Source organism: Aspergillus lucknowensis, assembly GCF_044049455.1.
Source record: "Aspergillus lucknowensis strain CBS 449.75 chromosome Unknown BJX67scaffold_35, whole genome shotgun sequence".
NCBI classification, from domain to species: Eukaryota; Fungi; Ascomycota; class Eurotiomycetes; order Eurotiales; family Aspergillaceae; genus Aspergillus; species Aspergillus lucknowensis.
Window position 1 is genome coordinate 241,461 of NW_027263579.1, and position 17,782 is coordinate 259,242.

At 53.2% G+C, this 17,782-nt stretch overlaps 7 protein-coding genes across 7 annotated transcripts; 4 read left to right on the top strand and 3 right to left on the bottom strand.

The window, feature by feature from the left end:
• Window positions 1-1,207: 1,207 nt before the first annotated feature.
• Window positions 1,208-3,038, top strand: BJX67DRAFT_192484 (uncharacterized protein). Its single transcript, XM_071025354.1, has 2 exons — window positions 1,208-2,093; window positions 2,154-3,038. Exons 1-2 carry the CDS (start codon window positions 1,466-1,468, stop codon window positions 2,594-2,596), a joined length of 1,071 nt encoding a protein of 356 aa, XP_070884023.1. The 5' UTR covers window positions 1,208-1,465; the 3' UTR covers window positions 2,597-3,038.
• Window positions 2,938-6,046, top strand: BJX67DRAFT_192427 (cell differentiation and development protein Fsr1). Its single transcript, XM_071025353.1, has 4 exons — window positions 2,938-3,387; window positions 3,475-3,753; window positions 3,815-5,653; window positions 5,706-6,046. The coding sequence occupies exons 1-4, from the start codon at window positions 3,279-3,281 to the stop codon at window positions 5,963-5,965; spliced, it is 2,487 nt and encodes an 828-aa protein (XP_070884024.1). The 5' UTR covers window positions 2,938-3,278; the 3' UTR covers window positions 5,966-6,046.
• Window positions 6,047-6,540: 494 nt separating this feature from the next.
• Window positions 6,541-7,662, bottom strand: BJX67DRAFT_359749 (uncharacterized protein). Its single transcript, XM_071029712.1, has 2 exons — window positions 7,439-7,662; window positions 6,541-7,365 (listed from the first exon to the last, which is right to left on the bottom strand). Exons 1-2 carry the CDS (start codon window positions 7,544-7,546, stop codon window positions 6,754-6,756), a joined length of 720 nt encoding a protein of 239 aa, XP_070884025.1. The 5' UTR covers window positions 7,547-7,662; the 3' UTR covers window positions 6,541-6,753.
• A 137-nt stretch (window positions 7,663-7,799) lies between these two features.
• On the top strand, window positions 7,800-10,343 carry BJX67DRAFT_192521 (rRNA (cytosine-C5-)-methyltransferase NOP2). The gene has a single exon (XM_071025358.1). It carries the CDS (start codon window positions 7,849-7,851, stop codon window positions 10,129-10,131), a length of 2,283 nt encoding a protein of 760 aa, XP_070884026.1. The 5' UTR covers window positions 7,800-7,848; the 3' UTR covers window positions 10,132-10,343.
• Window positions 10,344-14,461, bottom strand: BJX67DRAFT_192520 (putative MATH and UCH domain protein). The gene is made up of 2 exons (XM_071025357.1): window positions 12,325-14,461; window positions 10,344-12,265 (listed from the first exon to the last, which is right to left on the bottom strand). Exons 1-2 carry the CDS (start codon window positions 14,291-14,293, stop codon window positions 10,557-10,559), a joined length of 3,678 nt encoding a protein of 1,225 aa, XP_070884027.1. The 5' UTR covers window positions 14,294-14,461; the 3' UTR covers window positions 10,344-10,556.
• A 610-nt stretch (window positions 14,462-15,071) lies between these two features.
• BJX67DRAFT_192506 (uncharacterized protein) lies at window positions 15,072-16,057 on the top strand. Its single transcript, XM_071025355.1, has one exon. It carries the CDS (start codon window positions 15,288-15,290, stop codon window positions 15,888-15,890), a length of 603 nt encoding a protein of 200 aa, XP_070884028.1. The 5' UTR covers window positions 15,072-15,287; the 3' UTR covers window positions 15,891-16,057.
• Window positions 16,058-17,458, bottom strand: BJX67DRAFT_192510 (deoxyhypusine synthase). Its single transcript, XM_071025356.1, has 2 exons — window positions 17,199-17,458; window positions 16,058-17,136 (listed from the first exon to the last, which is right to left on the bottom strand). The coding sequence occupies exons 1-2, from the start codon at window positions 17,415-17,417 to the stop codon at window positions 16,225-16,227; spliced, it is 1,131 nt and encodes a 376-aa protein (XP_070884029.1). The 5' UTR covers window positions 17,418-17,458; the 3' UTR covers window positions 16,058-16,224.
• Window positions 17,459-17,782: the final 324 nt, after the last annotated feature.

The window sequence follows — 17,782 nt, forward strand, 5'->3', positions numbered from 1 at the left end:
CGGGTCCGCACTGGGGAAGAATGCCATGGCGGTGTTGGACCTGTCATCGCTCCAGTAGATCACCGGAAAGCGGAAACATGCAGCGAGCCGGGGGGTCACAAAGAGCCATTATTATTGGCCGACGAAACGAACCAAGGCAGGAAAAGACTCCTCAAGTTTTCAGAACAGGTGCGCTGGAAACGGCAAAATCGCTGATTTGCTGAAGAGAGGAGGGATCTTGGATGTATCTCTCCGACTCTCTCGCGATGGACTGTGCTCTCGGCTCGTGGAGGCCTCGCCAGGGGGCACAAAGAACGATTCGTCAAGAGTCCAACTTCGAAGGATCCGGGACAGGGAATTTGGCTCTGTTGGAACGATGATCCCCTTTAGGGGGGAAGCCATCTGCAACTAGTGTTCGCTAGCGGTGCCTCATCCCAATCAGAGCGCCTCCTCGAGCCTGAGGTTCGACAAAATCTGCGGATCGTGCAAGCAAAACAGCACGTCCACCTTGCAGCATGGAATGCCCGGCACGAAAGATCACACCCTCGAGCAGAAGTCTCCCTTCGGTCCATCGAGACTGCCAAGACGTCGCACCCGAGACGAACCTAAAGCAGTCCAGTCCTGATGTTTCACCATTCGCTTCTTCTTGCCGTCGAAAACGACGGGCAGAGTTGGAATGCAAGGCTGACAGAAGTCTGTGCTTCCATCCCAGGAGAAATGGCTTGAGAGAAATTGCGGTCTCTCAATCTGTCCCCCGGCCGTCACCGAGAGGCGTGGGGCGCCAAATAGGAAATGAAGGATTTCTCGCCCATTTCCTTCGGCCAGGACGCCGGTGAATCGTGGAATGATGATCACGGCAAAGCTCATATCTGATGATGGCTCATGAATGTTGTGTTGGAGTTTAGAGTTGACCGGCTGGACGAGAGAATCCACTACTGCATGTCGAGTCCCACTCTGGTCGCACTGCATTTTTCAGCTATCTCAAGAGCCCAAGAGCCTTGACTGATGGCTCATTGCACGAGATCTTTTTACTTTTGATGCAGATCGAGAATCCCCTCTGATGGTTCCACCCCAGGACCAGGATTCCTCCGAAGGTTATTCCTGCAATGGATGTCCTTGAGCCATTCACATGCATTCAACGTCTTCCTGTTGTTCACTCGTCCTGCTTGGGGAGAGAAGAAACCTCCGTCATCGACGTATATCGCCGAAACATTGGGGTGTCCAGTGGGGTATTTGTATTGAGAGGACCCTAGGATAGCAAAATAAATGGCAAAGGCCATCCCAACATTCGGTGTATCTCCTTGCAGCCATTGACGATCGATCATGGACAGTGCTCAAGCTCTTGGTTGCTGTCTCCGCAAGGCGGGAAGGACCGGCAGTAAACAGCCCATGAGCATCGGCCTCAACCCAGCAGGGCTTTGAAGACTGCAGCTCGACTTTACAGCTCCCATGGCCAGCATTTCCCCGCTTCGACTTCTCTTAGAGGATGTCCCTTCTGAATGCGGCGCAGGAGAGAGACATCTACACACAAGATGACCTAGAAACCATTTCGCCGACTCGTACGTTCGAGCAAAAGCAACCCTTCCCACCTCTGCCGCCTGATGAGCTCGAATCAACCGGGGGTCCGCCGGAAAGCCGCTACCCCGAGGGCAATGACCGGGGAGTAGCGTCCTCTCCGCGGCATGGAGCTGAGGAAGGGGATGATACCGATTTCCATTCCCACTACTCCCTTGAAGACCAATCCTTTTCCGATGCCTCGACAGACTCCAACGACGAACAGTCACCAGACGATGGAATTGCGATGCACCGGCCTTTTCGGCAGTCGGCGAGTTCACTTCACGGACCAAATGCATTTGCTCCGCCATTCTATAACAGGCCTCCCACGCCGTTGCCGCCGTCTCCCTCCCTGACATCTCTACTTCGGCCTCCTTTCTCCACCACCACCTCGCGGCCAACCACACCTGACAGTTCCGACGTTGAGACCCCCAATGACACCGAGGCTGCAGTAGCAAAGTCTGCTCGGAGGGCGACAACCGTCCCTCGAGCAAGTCCGAAGGTACCCACTTATGAGTACTATGGATTTGTCTTGTACCTTGCATCGTCGCTAGCGTTCTGTGAGTTCACTGATAATCCGGTCATTTGCATCGCATTGCAATTCTGACTCCCGACTGCAGTGATTTACATTCTCTGGTCGTACCTTCCGTCGCCGTTTCTGCACCAGCTTGGAATATACTACTACCCTAATCGATGGTGGTCTTTGGCAATCCCTTCCTGGCTAGTCATGTCCATCATCTACGTTTATGTCGCCTTGGCTTCCTACAACACAGGATATTTGACTCTACCAATGAACAGCGTGGAGAACATCGTGGATGAAGTCGCTAATGTCGCGGTCATTGATGGGAAGGGCAGGCGACGCCCTGGTGGTGCGGCGAAGATGCGACCTGGTGCGACCTCTTTCCAAATAATGGGTCCGCAGAATCGCAAAGTGAACTGGAAGGAGATCTGGAGCGAAGGGACGGACGCAGTTTTGGATGTTCCGGTTGGGGGAGTATGCGAAGTTCTCTACGGACAGGAAAGGGGCGATGAAGGAATCTGCGAAGAAAGTGTAAATTTATAGCACATATCTCCCAGGTATAGACTCTATGATGCAGTCGGTATCTGTGAAGCCTGTCAAACTCCAGACTTCGTGTGAGCTGTAAAATTAGTAACACGTTCCGCTGATGGTCCGGCGATGAGGGCCAAAAGCAATAAACACCGGTGCCTGGTGATTGGCGGAGAAGCAAGATTCCCCTCCCAAATGGCATTGAGATGGGCAGAGCAGATTCCTTTGAGATCGTCTTTGTCTCGTTTGCCTGCCACTGGATTGGTTTCGGGCTTGGTGAAGATAACATCCACCAGCCCCTGACGATAACAACCCCAGCGCTAAAGGCGGTAATGGTCGCGCGTGGGCGGCTGCGGGAACCAACAAGAGACCAGCTGCGGCGGTGGTGACTTTTCCAGCGAAGGAGACCTCCAGACGCGCTCCAGCAATAGCTCAGCTCAACTCTATTCCCCTCTCACCGAAGGAGCCTCTCGCCTCCTGTTCTATTTCTATTACTGCTCACCTCCCGGTGCTGGCACGGCTTGGAACATTGTTCCCTGCTGCTGTCTCCCGTCTGGCCTTCCCCGGCTCACAACAACACCTTACCGCTGCGGCCACAATTCCTGAACGTTCTCGAACCCACCACATCGGATTCCCCGATCGAGATCTGGCTTTCGCTCTCCTACAGTTGATTCTACACTCTTCGGCTTCGCATTGAATGGCTTGGCAATCTCCCTCCGCCATGCCCGGAGGAGGTGGAGGGTTTGTTGGTCCTGGCGGTGATGCGAACGGCGGACACCCCCAGGGGACAGAGTACACATTGCAAGGTGTGTTCCCTGCGCAAAATACAAACGGAGTCGCGTCTTCCCAGAGTTGGAAGCAATTGAGAATGCTAATTGTACTTTAAAATTTAGGCGTAATGCGCTTCCTGCAGACGGAATGGCACCGCCACGAGCGAGATCGCAACGCCTGGGAGATCGAGCGCGCGGAGATGAAGTCTCGGATCGGCAAGCTCGAAGGTGATGCCCGGACCAGCAAGCGCCTGCACGAGTCATTGGGGAAACATGTCCGATTGCTGGAAGCTGCATTGAAAAAGGAGCGCGAGAAGGTCCGAAAACTCACAAACAACGAGGCTGTGGATGACCTGCGGGATCCCAAGGAGATCGCGCGGGAGAGCGTTAATGCCCTGAAATGTAATTGCCTTCTGTGCCACGAATATATCAGCAAGGTTCTAACCGTTTATTGCTCCTTTAGCTCAACGACCGAAACAACCAACCGACGCTGGCGACGTCGACTCTACCGCTGAAAACCACGAATTCCGACAGGAAACTGAGCGTGATAAATCACGGCTATACCTATCCAAATGTTCACAGGAAATCGCGTACCACGTTATCCCGTCTTCTCACCCAGCACCCGACCTCAGCGAGCTAGAGCTCTCAAACCATGTTTACGGGAACCAGCAGCTGTCTCAGCAAGGTCTGGAAGAAGCATATATCCAACAGCAACGGCAGAAGCAGCAGCAGGCAAACAGTCTTATGGCACGAGAAGTTCCAATGCAGAATCACCAACCCGTTGTTAGACATTACCCCGACAATCTGGCCTTGTCTCGCGCTCCAAGCCAATACAGCCTCCCGGCCACCTCGAGAGATGACACTGGCAGCCGTGCCGTGGAGCAACTGCAAACTCCGATAACGGCGCTGGACGATAGGAAACAGGTTGTGGAGAATCCTCTAGAGGATCGTGCTGGGTTGGAGAAGCAGATGTACGATGGCTACGGATCGCAAGTATCAAACAAGGAACCCATGAGACCGCAGCAGACCGATGAAACCTCCGGGGATGCCGATGGTTGGAACTTTGACGAACCGGCCGACCAAGTGCCTCAACCTGCAACTGGGACCACCCATCGGCCGGACATTGACGCGTTCCCCAATGCGAATTTTGTTCAACAAAAGTCTCCCGTGGGGTCGGGGTCGCTTTCCCACCGAAGAAAGAGTTCCGGTGCTCGACGAAAGAGCGACGGGTCCCTCGATCTCGGTACAACTGCTCCACCAGCGCAAGATTCCGCTTTTAAGGTTCGATTCGCATTACGAGGACATCTGGATGTTATCCGATCCGTCATCTTCACAGGCGGCGGCAGCCCGTCGGAACCTGAGATATGTACCTGCAGCGATGACGGAACTATTAAGAGATGGATCATCCCGGCGAGCTACGGAGCTTTTGGAGCTCATGGAGCGAGTTCCAGTAGTGACCTGGATATCACGAGCTACTTTACTCACCGGGGACACGTCGGAGCAGTGACTGCTCTAGCAGCGTGCCCCCCGTCCCAGAACTTCCTGAACGGTGGGCGGGCGCTTGGAGACGGCTGGGTCTTCTCTGGTGGGCAGGATGCGAGTGTGCGAGTTTGGGAACGGGGTAGGGTGGATCCTAAGGCTACTTTGGATGGCCATACGGATGCTGTATGGGGGTTGTGTGTTTTCCCTGGAACCGCGGGGTCTATATTCGGAGAATCCTCCAACCATTATGGAGGACCTGACCGGGTTATCCTCGCCTCGGGCTCTGCAGATGGCAAGATAATCATATGGGCGGTCAGCGCACCGCCGCAAGTTTCCTCACCACAGGCTGGATCACGACGGGCTGGGGGAAGTCGGCGCGCTAATTCGATCTCCTCTGGCTCAAACTTCCCGTCGTCCCCACAACCTAGTATGGCAACATCGACACCATTCCACCATGTTATGGTTCGGCAGATTGTCCGAACAGAATCACCCTCCCCCACGTGTATAAGCCCGCTCTCTCTTGCCGGAATCAATTTCGTCGTGTCTTACACCGACGCTTCGATACTTGTGTACGACACTCGGACAGGTGAAGAGATTGTCGGCATGGCGAGCCTTGAAACATACGATGGAACTCGGTCAACAGGTGTCAACTCGGTTGTTGCAACTACCATTGGGTTTGACGGGTCAGCGGGTCTCGATCCTAGCCGGACACTGGCGGATGAGGAGGTTGTTCATGGCGCTACTGGGTCAAGTGGCGTGGAGGGTGTTGTCATCAGCGGCTACGAAGACCGATATATCCGCTTCTTCGATGCCAACAGTGGTAAGTATTGGTTATTCTTAGCCAAGGGCCATACGACTAACTATATTATTAGGCCAATGCACGTACACTATGCTAGCGCACCCTTCCGCGATTGCGTCTCTTTCCCTGTCTCCCGATGGCCGCGAGCTCGTATCTGCCGGTCATGATGCCAGCTTGCGGTTCTGGAACCTTGAGAAACGAAGCTGCACCCAAGAAATCACGAGTCACAGGCTGATGCGTGGTGAAGGTGTTTGTTCTGTTGTCTGGAGTCGCGACGGGCGATGGGTCGTCAGTGGCGGCGGCGACGGGGTGGTCAAGGTCTTTTCGCGATGAAGAGAGAGCCTCCTAGACTGTTGATGTATGATTTTGCCCCTCACATATGATGTCTCTCGCCGATACTTTTCCTATGCCACGTTTCTTTTGGACTCATGAAATGATTGAGCGCTTGGCCATATTCTTTGAGCATTTGCAACTGGTGTCAAGTTACCCGGCATATGTTCCTTTCTACTCCTCATGTGCTTATAACACGCCTTTCTCTTATTATTTTCTCCTCTGACCACTTCCCTTTATTATATCGACGGTCCATGTGCTGGACTGACTCGATTATCCGTCCACGTATACCAGATGCCCCGTCTATTCTTTCCCCTTTTGCACAGGAACTTGTCCATGTGGAATATGATCTAGGGGATGTATGCTACTATATTACTTCTTTCCTTGTCTCATCGGATCCTGAATGGCATCTCGGCACGTCGCCGTCTCCTAGACTAGAATATTTGTGCTAACCTGTAGGACGCGTTCGATACGTCCCCAATTTCCTACTGATAGACGGATGGAGGACAATGATATACTGTTCTGTCGCTGGTACTTGGCACCAAACACCTCATCTTTCAAGGCTAGCTTGTGTTACGTTCTTAGAGGTAATGCTTAGGGCTCCTGATTCTCGTAGCAATTAGTCTTGCATCCCTAGAGCTTGTCAACGTTCTTCTTTCCGCCATGTTAACTGCTGTATCGGGCGGCCGACTTAGCACATAGCACACGCTGCAGGACGAGCAGCCTATAAGATATGGAGTATCCGGTGTCCAGGTATTATATTATAACTCATCAAAGTCAAGGTAATGCAATCACCTCCTCGCAAGCCAAGCATCCCCAAACACCCCTCTCAGCCTCTTCGCCAACTCTTCATCCTTCAGTCTCTGCCCCAGATATCCCTGCAAGTCATCCCAGAACTGGTCCGTCTCCAAAAGCACCTCTCCACTCGGCCCAATCGCGGGATTCGCTGTCCTCTCACCACCCGCCTCGCCCTGGCTCTGTCCCTGTCCCTGTCCCTGCCCTTGACCCCGCTCCTGATCCTCAACAACCCTTGCCCCGCCCATAACCATAACCCCAAACTCGACCTCCTTCTCACCTGCCTCCCCAGCACTAGCATCAGAAAAAAGAACCTCCCCAATCGTCTTCCCAGTCCCAGTAACAGGCTTCCGCTTATACAGAATCTTAATCTTATCCAGCGCAACCTTACTGTCACTATTCGACTCGAGAGTCCTCTCGCGGACTGCGTTCTTAAGGTCTGATATTGTTGTCGTTGAGAGCGCGAGGTTCGGGAGCCTCACTTCGAGAGCCGGGTTGCGCGCGGACTTTAGGGTGACGGTGATGGATTTCGAGGAGCCCGGGATTGCGGCGCGCGTGGACTTTTTGGGCATTTCGGGGTGTGGCGGGGGGAGGCGGGGGAGGACATACTAGATTTATGATTTAGGTTGTTAATAGGGGGGGTTGGATTGGATAGGAAGGAAGAGGGGGTTGAGGACGCACTGGGACCCGCGGGGTGTCGTCTTGGTCGCGGACATAGTCTGCTCGGAGCTTGACGGGGCGGGAGTCGAGGGAGGAGAGGAAGGTTTTTGCAAATGATAGTTCGGACATTGTAGAGGGTTAGTGTGATTGCACGTCGTTGCGGCGGGAATTGGTGTGAGAGGGTGTGAGAATGAAGACTGGATGATGATCGTCCAATTGCCTAATTAGGCGGTGATGAAGCCTGCTATGTGGGAGGTCTCGTTGATTCCCCAATGTTCAGGCATCGGTATTTACACCGCCTTAGACGACATTTTCTGCCGATAGTCACCGCCTATCTCGGCGAGAAAAAAAAAGTTCAAACCTTCCCCCAGCTTGTCGGGAACGGACGAAGAAAAGACATCTTTTTGTCTTGCGTCGCATTGTTTTTCACAATGGGTAAAGGTCGCCGCATGAAGAAGCAAGGCCCTCCGGCCCCGTTGGACGAGTCAAAAATCACATCGCTCAAGAAACGCAAGACCAGCGGTTCGGATCCGAAGGCGGAATCGGGGAAGAAGCGGAGACGCACCGAAGTCGAGGATGAAGATGTGGTGAAGGATGCGCAGAAGAAGAAGAAGGCCAATGGAGTGGTTACAAATGGCAAGAAGAGCGCCGTTGCCACTGGGGGGAAAGATAAGAAGAAACCTGTGCAGAAGCAGCCGCAATTGGAGGATTCAGAAGACGACGAGGATGAGGATATGTCAGATTTTGACGATGAGGGTTTGGAGGGGGATGAGTTCGGTGATTTAGATGGCGTTAGTGAGGGGTCCATGGATAGTGAGGCTGAAGGAGAGTTTGGATTTGGGACACACGATGAGGACAGCGACTCGGATTCCGTGGTGGATTCAGATGAGGACGACAATCCGAGGCAAACGATGTTCTCCGACGATGAGGATCTATCCGATGCGGAGGAGAAACTGACGGCGGCAAATATTGAGGGTCTCTCACGGAAGTTGGATGCCGCGAAGCAGACCGAGGAGGAAGAGGCAGCGCGTGAACTGCAGGAGTCGGCGATCCAAACTAATATCGCCGGTGACCGGCCGGATGTGTTCGAGGGAACGGAAGGGGAGGGGCTGGCTCCTAATTTGCAACTCCTCCGGACGAGAATCACCGATACAATCCGAATTTTGGGCGACCTGAAGACTCTCGGTCAACCGAACAAGTCCCGCACTGATTACACTCAGCTGCTTCTGAATGACATATGCACGTACTACGGGTATACCCCATTCCTTGCAGAGAAGTTATTCAACCTCTTCACTCCGATGGAGGCATTTGCCTTTTTCGAAGCCAACGAAACCCCGCGTCCTGTTGTTATCCGAACCAACACGCTCCGCACAAACAGAAGATCTCTTGCGCAAGCACTGATCAACCGTGGAGTTGTCCTTGAGCCCGTCGGAAAGTGGTCAAAGGTCGGTCTACAAGTGTTTGAATCTGCCGTCCCTCTGGGTGCCACGCCGGAATACCTTGCTGGTCACTACATCCTCCAAGCCGCCTCTTCATTCCTCCCCGTCATGGCCCTCGCCCCTCAAGAGAACGAGCGTATTCTCGATATGGCTTCCGCCCCCGGTGGTAAGACGACATATATCTCCGCTCTCATGCGCAACACAGGCTGCGTGATCGCCAACGACGCCAGCAAGCCCCGTGCAAAGGGTCTAATCGGTAACATCCACCGTCTTGGCTGCAAGAACACCATAGTGACAAACCTCGACGCCCGCACCGCATTCCCGAAAACCATGGGCGGCTTCGACCGCGTCCTCCTCGATGCGCCGTGCACGGGTACGGGCGTCATCTCCAAGGACCCCGGCGTCAAGACAAACAAGAACGAGCGCGACTTCCTTGCCATCCCACACATGCAACGCCAACTGCTCCTCGCTGCCATCGACTCCGTCGACCACTCCTCCAAAACCGGTGGGTACATAGTCTATTCCACCTGCAGTGTGACAGTCGAGGAAAACGAAGCCGTCGTCCAGTACGTCCTCAAGAAGCGACCAAACGTCAAGCTCGTGGACACGGGACTGGGCGACTTCGGAACCCCCGGGTTCACGAATTACATGAGCAAGCACTTCGACGCCAAAATGGCCTTGACAAGACGCTACTTCCCTCACCGCGAAAACGTTGACGGTTTCTTCGTCTGCAAGCTCAAAAAGACAGGCCCGACACCTGTCCAAAAACCCAAAGATCACCAGTCTGGCGAGGCCACCACCAACGGAGCCTCCAGACCCAAGTCCTCCACCCAAACAGCTGATGAGGAAGCCGTCGACAGGACGCCCATCGTAAATGAAGACGGTACTGCCGCGGGAGACGACGCGTTCGGCCCCTTTGACGAGAACGAAGACGAAGACGCGGAGCTCATTGCGCGCGCGGAACGCAACCGGCTACGCCGGAAGGGCCTCAACCCCAAGGCCGTGCTGAATAAACCAAAAAAATCAGAAAAGTCAAAGGAGTCGGAGTCGACATCAACGAAGGCGAAGACGGCTGGGCATTCCACAGTCGAAGAACCCGAACGGCAACGGGAGCAGCCGAGGAAGAATATTGTTGTTGAGGAACAACAAGACTCGGAGCCTTCCTCCTCCGCCACCCCCTCGTCTAATCAAGAGCACGAGAAGAAGAAGCTGAAAAGTAAGAAGCAGTCTAGCAGCTCTGGAAAGAACAAGAGGAAGGCCAAAGGTGGTCAATGAGCGGGTGTACATAGAGTATATTAATTATGTTTATGGTTCTGTCACGGCGAAAATCAAAAGCTATCTTATCTACTTGTGCATACTCTTGTTAACCGAGTGCCTTCGGGGTGTATCATATTCGTTATAACTTCTCATTTTATAGATGCTGTATGGCAGGGGAATGTGACCCAAATGAATATTAGATCTAAAATAGCATTCAAGCTTGCACATCAGGTTAGAATAACTCATCCAATCCCAAGTGTCGATAATATCTTGTGATAAATATGATAGAAATATAAACAACTTCCAAGGGTATGCTACGCTTCTCGAATTTCCAAGGGATAAAACCGGCCGAGTCAAAGAATGGAGGAGATTGAGGTAAACATCACGAAAATTAGCAGAGGGATATGTACCGCTTGCTGTTCGTAAATCCATATTTTGCGTCTTTATGTGCGATAGATCTTGACCACGTTGAGAATATTCTTCCTGCAGATGGGACAGATGTCCACCTGTCGGGCGCAGGTGACGCAAGCGCAGACGTGTCCGCAGTCGTAGAAGAGGGCATCCTGCACCTCACTGAAGCAGATCTGGCACAGGTCCATCTCTTCATCTGCGACTTCCCAGTAACTGATACCTTTGCCGTGTCGCTTGCCATCCTTGTAGCCACCAACGTACTTATTGCCGGTCTTGCGCTCGACAAACGTTCCCTGGCCGTGACACTGGTTCTCGAACCAATCCCCGTCGTATGTATCGCCAGTAGGGTACTCCATTAGCCCCTTTCCATGCCGCTTGCCAAGGACGAAGTCGCCGGTATACGTAGCAGCTGAGTCTGAGATGTGCTTCCCCTTGCCGTGATACTGGCCCTTCATAAAGTCTCCACTGTAGTAGTCGCTGGTGAATGTGGTGTCGACAGTCTTTGTCCCCGTGAAGGCTTGCGTTGGGTGGTTCCGTGATTCAGCCCAGATGTAGTGGACCAAGTGTTCGGGGTTGGCGAAGAGGCCAGCTTCATTCAGATTTGTGCGTTTCTCTTTGTTGAGTTTGTCACCGACGATGAAGCAGGTGCCGTCTGGGGGCTGGATGTCGAAGGTCTCTGTAGAGGCGAGGGTGATCACGGTGGTACCATCGAGGCGCTGCCAGACTTGGAAATCTTTCGTCTCCGGCCATTCAAGGTGCTTGCGGATAGCCGCTTTAATAGTTTCTTCCTTCTGGGAGAAGAAAGAGCCTACAGTCTTTAACGACTGGGATTCTGCGTCGAAGATTTGGATATGGTAATAAACGTGCTCCACTGGCAAGACCACCTCCGGCTCTGCTGGTGTCGTCGGCTCATCGTCGTCGGCCGGAGTTTCAGTTTGGTCTTCGGCTGCCGGTGACTGAGTGGGTGACTGAGTGGATGCCTGTTCTTGGCTAGCCACAAGAGGCTCGGAAGGCTGATTCTGCTGAGTCTCTTCATCGAGCGCCTGGAGGTCACCCGCGATGATGGCCGCAATTATGGCATCATTTTCGGCCGAACTGGCCTCCTCAGACTGAGCTGTATTGCTTTGAGCTTCATCTTGGGCAGGTTCTTCTGGCTGAGTTGGCTGGGATGGACTCTCCGTCGTTTCGTTGGTCCTGTCGCTGGAGGATGGGTCTCCTGGGATAGCGGCTGCGGGTGTTGCATTACTTTCATTGATGACGGCATCTCCAGGCTGAACTGAATCGGCTTGAGTCTCGTTCTGCGCTGGTGCCTCAGATGCCTGGGCCACACTCTCCGTGATTTGGGTGCTTGGCTGTGGTGTTGAGGAGTGATCTATAGGGACGGTTGCGGCAACTGTATTGCTTTCGACGGTTGTCGTCACTGCGGGCTGAGCTGACATAGTCAGATTCGTGGTCTGTGTTGGTTCTTCGACAGACGGTGGTGGACTCTCCGTGATCTGCTCGTTCACTTCACTACTGGGAGTCTCCTCGGTAGAGGCTGACGCAGGCTCAGGTGCTTCCTCATTTTGGGAGACATGAGGTGTAGCGCTGGACGAGCTGGGCTCAGAACTTTCAGTCGTTGATGTCGGCTGCGCCTCGTCTGGGGTATTGGAACTGGCCTGCTCAATAACGGCGTCTTCAGGCTTCGTGTTGATCTCAACCGGTATTTGGGGGTCTTTCATGGCGAAGTATTTGGCATCCCCTGCCATCCAGTGAGCAATGACGGTTGATGTAATTGGGAAATAATGATGAAAGGCTTACCATCTGACACGATCTGTAACCAGTAGCGCACGGGGTTCTGGGGAACATTTAGGATAGCCGTCAAATCGGAGATGCGTTTGAAAGCAAGAGTAGGCCCAAAACGGTCGCGGGTGTGACCGATCTGCCAAAGACGAACATTTTCAGGGCTCACGTCGCTCTCCGTACGTGAGGTCGCCCAAGTGGCGATCTTCCTGCGAACATCAATAAGATTTGTCGAACGAGGCACGCTCAGGTACATGACACTGTTTGCTGCCTTTGCCTGCGCCATTAGGTCATACGTATCGAACAGACTGCTGAGTTGGCCGTATTTTGCAAGGGAGTATACCTCCACTTGGACATCGTCGTCCTCCGATTTGCCGTCCACTTTTTTCGGGGGGTTGACCTGACCGGTTTCGTAATACGCTTTCAGCTCCTCTGAAGTCTCCCATGGTCCCTGCGGACCGGGCAAAAAGCTTTTGACAACATCGCTGCGGATATACATGACAGCAATAGCGACATCGTGGCCAGTCTTGTGATCAGGAACTTGGGACGGATCTAAGCCGAGATGCGGCCCCAAGGCAGTTTTTCGCGTCAGGCATTCAACACGGTTATCACTACCATCATCGAATGCGAGCCATTTAGTGCCGGGCCCGCCCGGGCGCAAAATGCTGAAAAACTTGCCAGAAGTCCGTCGACCACGGTGAACAATATATCCGTAGAGCACGTATTTTCCGCTCTGACCATCCACAAGGTACTGTGATAGATCAAGCTCTTCGTCCAAGTCGACTCGGTTGTAGAGTAGACGCCACTGCCGAGCAGCCTTATCCAGGGTCTGACGACCCAACTCTAGGTGAAGAACTGGGGGTAGTAACCATCGCCCGGGCTTTGCACCCAGATACCAGCGTAAGGCCTCGCTGGTCGACTTGGCCTGGTCGGCAGGGACATGAATTCGGGAGTTGTAATCCTTCGGGATCGTATGGATGTCGCTCTCTTGAGAACTATCTACCGAAAGGGAATCCATGGACGGGCTGTCAAACAGTTCAGCAAGCTCCTTGGCTGCGGGTGTCCCTGCAAGCTCCAACTCAAGAGTCCGGCGCAGCCGCTCCCAAAACTCGCACACGTCACTAGAGCCCTCGTGTAGATTCCGCAAAGTTGTGGTTATATTGTCTGTGTCAACATACTGGAGGGACTGATCCCGTTGGCGTAGCTGCCAGAGAAATTTCTGAAGCGCATCACACAACGGTTTGGGCTTCACATCACAGTTCGAGAGATGTTCTAGGACGTTGACACTCTGAATGATCTTGCAGAATGGAGCGATATGTAGCCAAGTCGCTAGCCCAGCAACGTCTGCACTGTGATTGATGACAGAGTCACCTAACGGCCGGTAGCCTGTCAGGCCTAGACTGTCCCAAGTAGGTTCGGAGTCACTGGGATGCCACCAGAGTGAGCGTGTGGGGTCATCGAAGATCCTAATGTAAGCATCGAAGGCCAAAGTATCATTGCGGAGCAAGGCCTGGCGCTGACCCCGCTGCCGGCGATGGATTTGGTCCCAGGGACCATGGAAATTGGTCCAGCCCCAGTCCAAGTTGTGCGGGTTAAACTGGTGGCAGGATGACTGCATCCAACCGGTGCGGGGCTCGTCAGGGTTGTACACGATAACACCAATTTGCGCAGATACTCTCCACGTTTCTGAGTTGGTAGACTCGGGTTGATTGGCAGCCGGGGCATACTGGGACTTGAATGTTTCACTCCAAGCCTCACTATCCTCAGTTGCGGCAAACTTCATGTCTAAGTCGGGTATATTGGTATCCAGCTCTGTGTCGGCGGGACCACGAAGGACCTTGAACTCTGTATCGGGGAGGGCACTGTCAGGCTTAGGCTGCGTGGATGAGCATTCGATATAAACACTCAACGAGCCAACATTGTTTCCACGAGGGAAAAACTTAATAGTCCACCAATGCCCGCCAACGAATGCAGGTGGTGACCGCATGATTTTAGCACGGTTGGGATGTTCCTTGGTGCCCCGAACACCCTTGATCTTCCATGTGAGGCGAGCCTTCTCCACGGGGAGGTATTCCGGGTCATCGAGAACAGGATAGAAGTTCTTCTCCCAGTAGTTGTCTGCGGCGGTTAGAATACATGCTGGCGAAGCGGTAGTAAGAAGCCTTACACTCCAATGCACTGTAATCGCCCTCCGCCTGTGACTCAATCTCTTTCATTTCAGCCTCATCCGGTACTGATGTATCCTCTTCTTCATCTACCCAGTAGGCATGTTCTTGCTCCGGTTCCTGTTCCGCATTCTCTGTGGACGGCGAATCGGATTCCGCAGGAGTCTCTTGGGGTTCGGTTGTTTGGGTTTCGACTGTAGCGTCGGGGGTGGCGTCCGTGGTCTCTGTGATATCTGTGGTCTCTGTAACCTCTGTAGACTCCGTAGACTCTTGCGGCAAGTCCTCCTGGAGCTCTGTGGACGGCGGATCTATGGGGAGGATCTCTGTAGGGGGCGGAGGGATTTCCTGCACGCTGCTATTTATGGCGACAGCCGTATCTGTTGAAAGGTCCGCAGGGCGAGGATCGGTGTCGAGAGGGACTGGGACAGGCAGCTGCTCGACAGTGACTGCTGTATCGCTCCTGGAGTCCATGTTGGGGAGAAGTAGGCGGAGCGGAGACAGGTGGAGGGTGGGGAACAGCCAACCCCTTCAAAGAGAGAGGTAGAAATGCAGAACACAAGAATGAAAAGGCAGATGCTGAAGTCTAGACAGGCACAATGTAGTAATAAATCCCCCAAAGCTGGACGTGTGAGTCATGCAAAAGGCAGCAGGCGCAGCAACGCAGAACTGTGAGTCCAGGCAGAAAAGCAGAGAGAGCGAAGCTGATTGAGAGTCTCGAATGGCTGTGATAAGCTGGCTGAGCAGGGGTTGGGCGGGGGAGCAAAGCTGGGGAGGGGAAACAGAGGCAGTGCAGGTGAACTGGACGAAAGAGAGAGGATGGGAGAAGACGTGGAAGAAACACAAAGGAGAAGCCGTGAGGTTGGATTGAAGAAAAAAAAAGAAATGAACGAAACAAAAAAGAAGCTGGTCCAGACTGAAGGGAAAGAGACAAGAGAGTCGCTTGAAGTAAGGCTGGGGAATGAGGCGGCACCGCTGCCAAATCAGAGGCACTCACCGCTGGTTCTGCCTACAAGAGAGAGTCTCCTACAATTGAACATTCAGGGCCTTGCGCTTCTCGTCCATGTAAACCAACGCTTTCATGATCTTATTCATCCTCCCTCTGCCTTGCCACCTGTCTCCCTCAGAGTCAAGACCCTCCTCCCAGTCTTGTCTCGAGTCTGCCAGACCCAATGCGACGGAGATCTGTCAATGGAGCCTCTTGGGCAGGACATCCCCCACCTCAACAAAGCTCATGCATCTTTGCTTTTGCCGACTATCCTCTTCTGTTTGCTGATTCTCTGGCCTGTGGCGACAAATTCGGCACGTCAAACAAAATGCTATTCCTCTCTTCGGGCCAGTCCTGGCAGTGGCGATCAAACCCACGGAACCCAGCCCACTCAACCGTTCGATTGCCTGCATGCTTCTTGTGTGATTCGTTGACCGTGTGTTCCTCGCCCACTTGAAACTCCGCACTCTCCCAAAACTCTCGAGGCCGAAAATTCGGGAGGGACATGGATCTCCTTTGCGGATGAGAAACTCGTTCTTGGAGTCTTTTCTCTGGTCCGTCAGTTTCCACCTTGTCGGGTGGTTCTGGAGCCTTGCTCGCCACCATTTTGAGGTCTATGCCGAGAACGGTCGGGCGATCGGGGGTGGAGCCGAGTTGTCGCTGTCGGAATTTGATACCGACCCCAAAGGCGGTTCGTGCAGCGTGACACTTTGGGCGGTGCGGACAAGACGGAGTACCTGCTAAACTTGAGTTCCCGGCCATCCCGTTTCAGTTCTGCATTTCTTTTTGGGTTTCTCCATCAGGAGATTGGGGTTGGCCGGCCCGTGCGAACGTGGCTGCAACAATGAGCGGGAACACCACTGTTGCTTCTGCATACACCTTTACCGATTGACCATCCGCCTTGATTTTACCCCAGCTTACAGCCTCGTCTGGGCGGGCCCCAGCATCGCTACCGTCAAACTCCTGTGCTGTGTTGATGTATACAGCGTGCTCCGCCCCGTTACGCATCAAGCAAGCATTCGCAATGTGGTGCTTGATTAACCCTCCCCCAAGGATAATCATCCCAGCCCTAGCCGCCCGAACGGCCATGGTATTAATCCGCCGCAAGTCATCGACGATGTCGACCCTCAGCCGCTTTGGGGAGGAGCGGAATGTGTGGAAGTATAGCATGTCACCGAGCGAGCCGTCGGTCAGGGCGGGGCAGAAGATCGGAATGTTGTTTTTGGCAGCCCAGTAAAGTACTGAGTCTTCATGGTTGATCTCGCGACCCAGCCGCTCAATAATACGACTTGGTGTCCAATGTAACTCATCCTCTTCATTTCCGGTTTTTTGGGCTTTCTTGTTGGCTACCTCCTGCTCCTCGAGCAGCTTGTCGAGGATGGGTATCAACCAATCTTCAAAAGCGCAATAATTGCTGTTGGGTACAATTAGATTGCCAATCCGGTTGAGGCCCTTCGCCCTCAGACCAGCACCGGGTGCTGTAAATGAGCCCATATACGTGGGAGCCAGACATTTGATCAAGTCCTCCTCGACTCCACCCGCCGTTGTAACGATGGCGGAAACGTGGCGATGGCGGACTAGGTAGCGGATGGTGTCTCGCAGACCGGATGAAATCAGATTGGAGGTGTAGCCTAGGAAAATTGTGGTTTTATCGCCGGTTTCGGGGTGACGATACGCACGCTTTGGAGCGAGGGAGAAGTTAGCTAGGCCAGCCCACGCAGTAACTGGTCTTATGAGGATACCATCTCGTTAATTATACGCGCTGCATCGGCCACAGCACTGCTCTGGAAGCCCATGTTCTTCATATTGTCGACCATCTCAGCCGCAGTTATATCACGGCCGTTGAATTTCTCAAAGTCGACCCCACTGACTCGATGAGTCCCCTCGGGAACAGGTTCTGAAGGGAGAAGAACTGCATCTGTGACGGATGACGGAGGAGCGTTATTCGATTGATTAGACATGATAAATTGAAACCTAAGATGCAATAAGAAACAAAAAAAAAAAAAAAAAAGGACGCTGTAGCGGCGAGAGACAATGTTTTATGAGTGTGCGGGGGCATTCAAAGCACTGAAGAAGTAAAATTTCCGACAAAAATAAAAAAGAATTTTGCCTGAGGCCATAACGAGCAGGCAACTTACCATGCCAAGATTGTCTAGCCACATTTAGCCTCCCTTCAAGGTTTCAAGGTTTCAAGGTTCCTTGCCTGAGGCACTAGCGCAACTCAAATGGACTAAGCCGCATTGAGCCACTGGTCTGGGCAGGCTCAGTTCGGGGGATCCGCCTTGAAGATTGGATTCGATTTCAATTAGGTGGAAGGAACAATCCC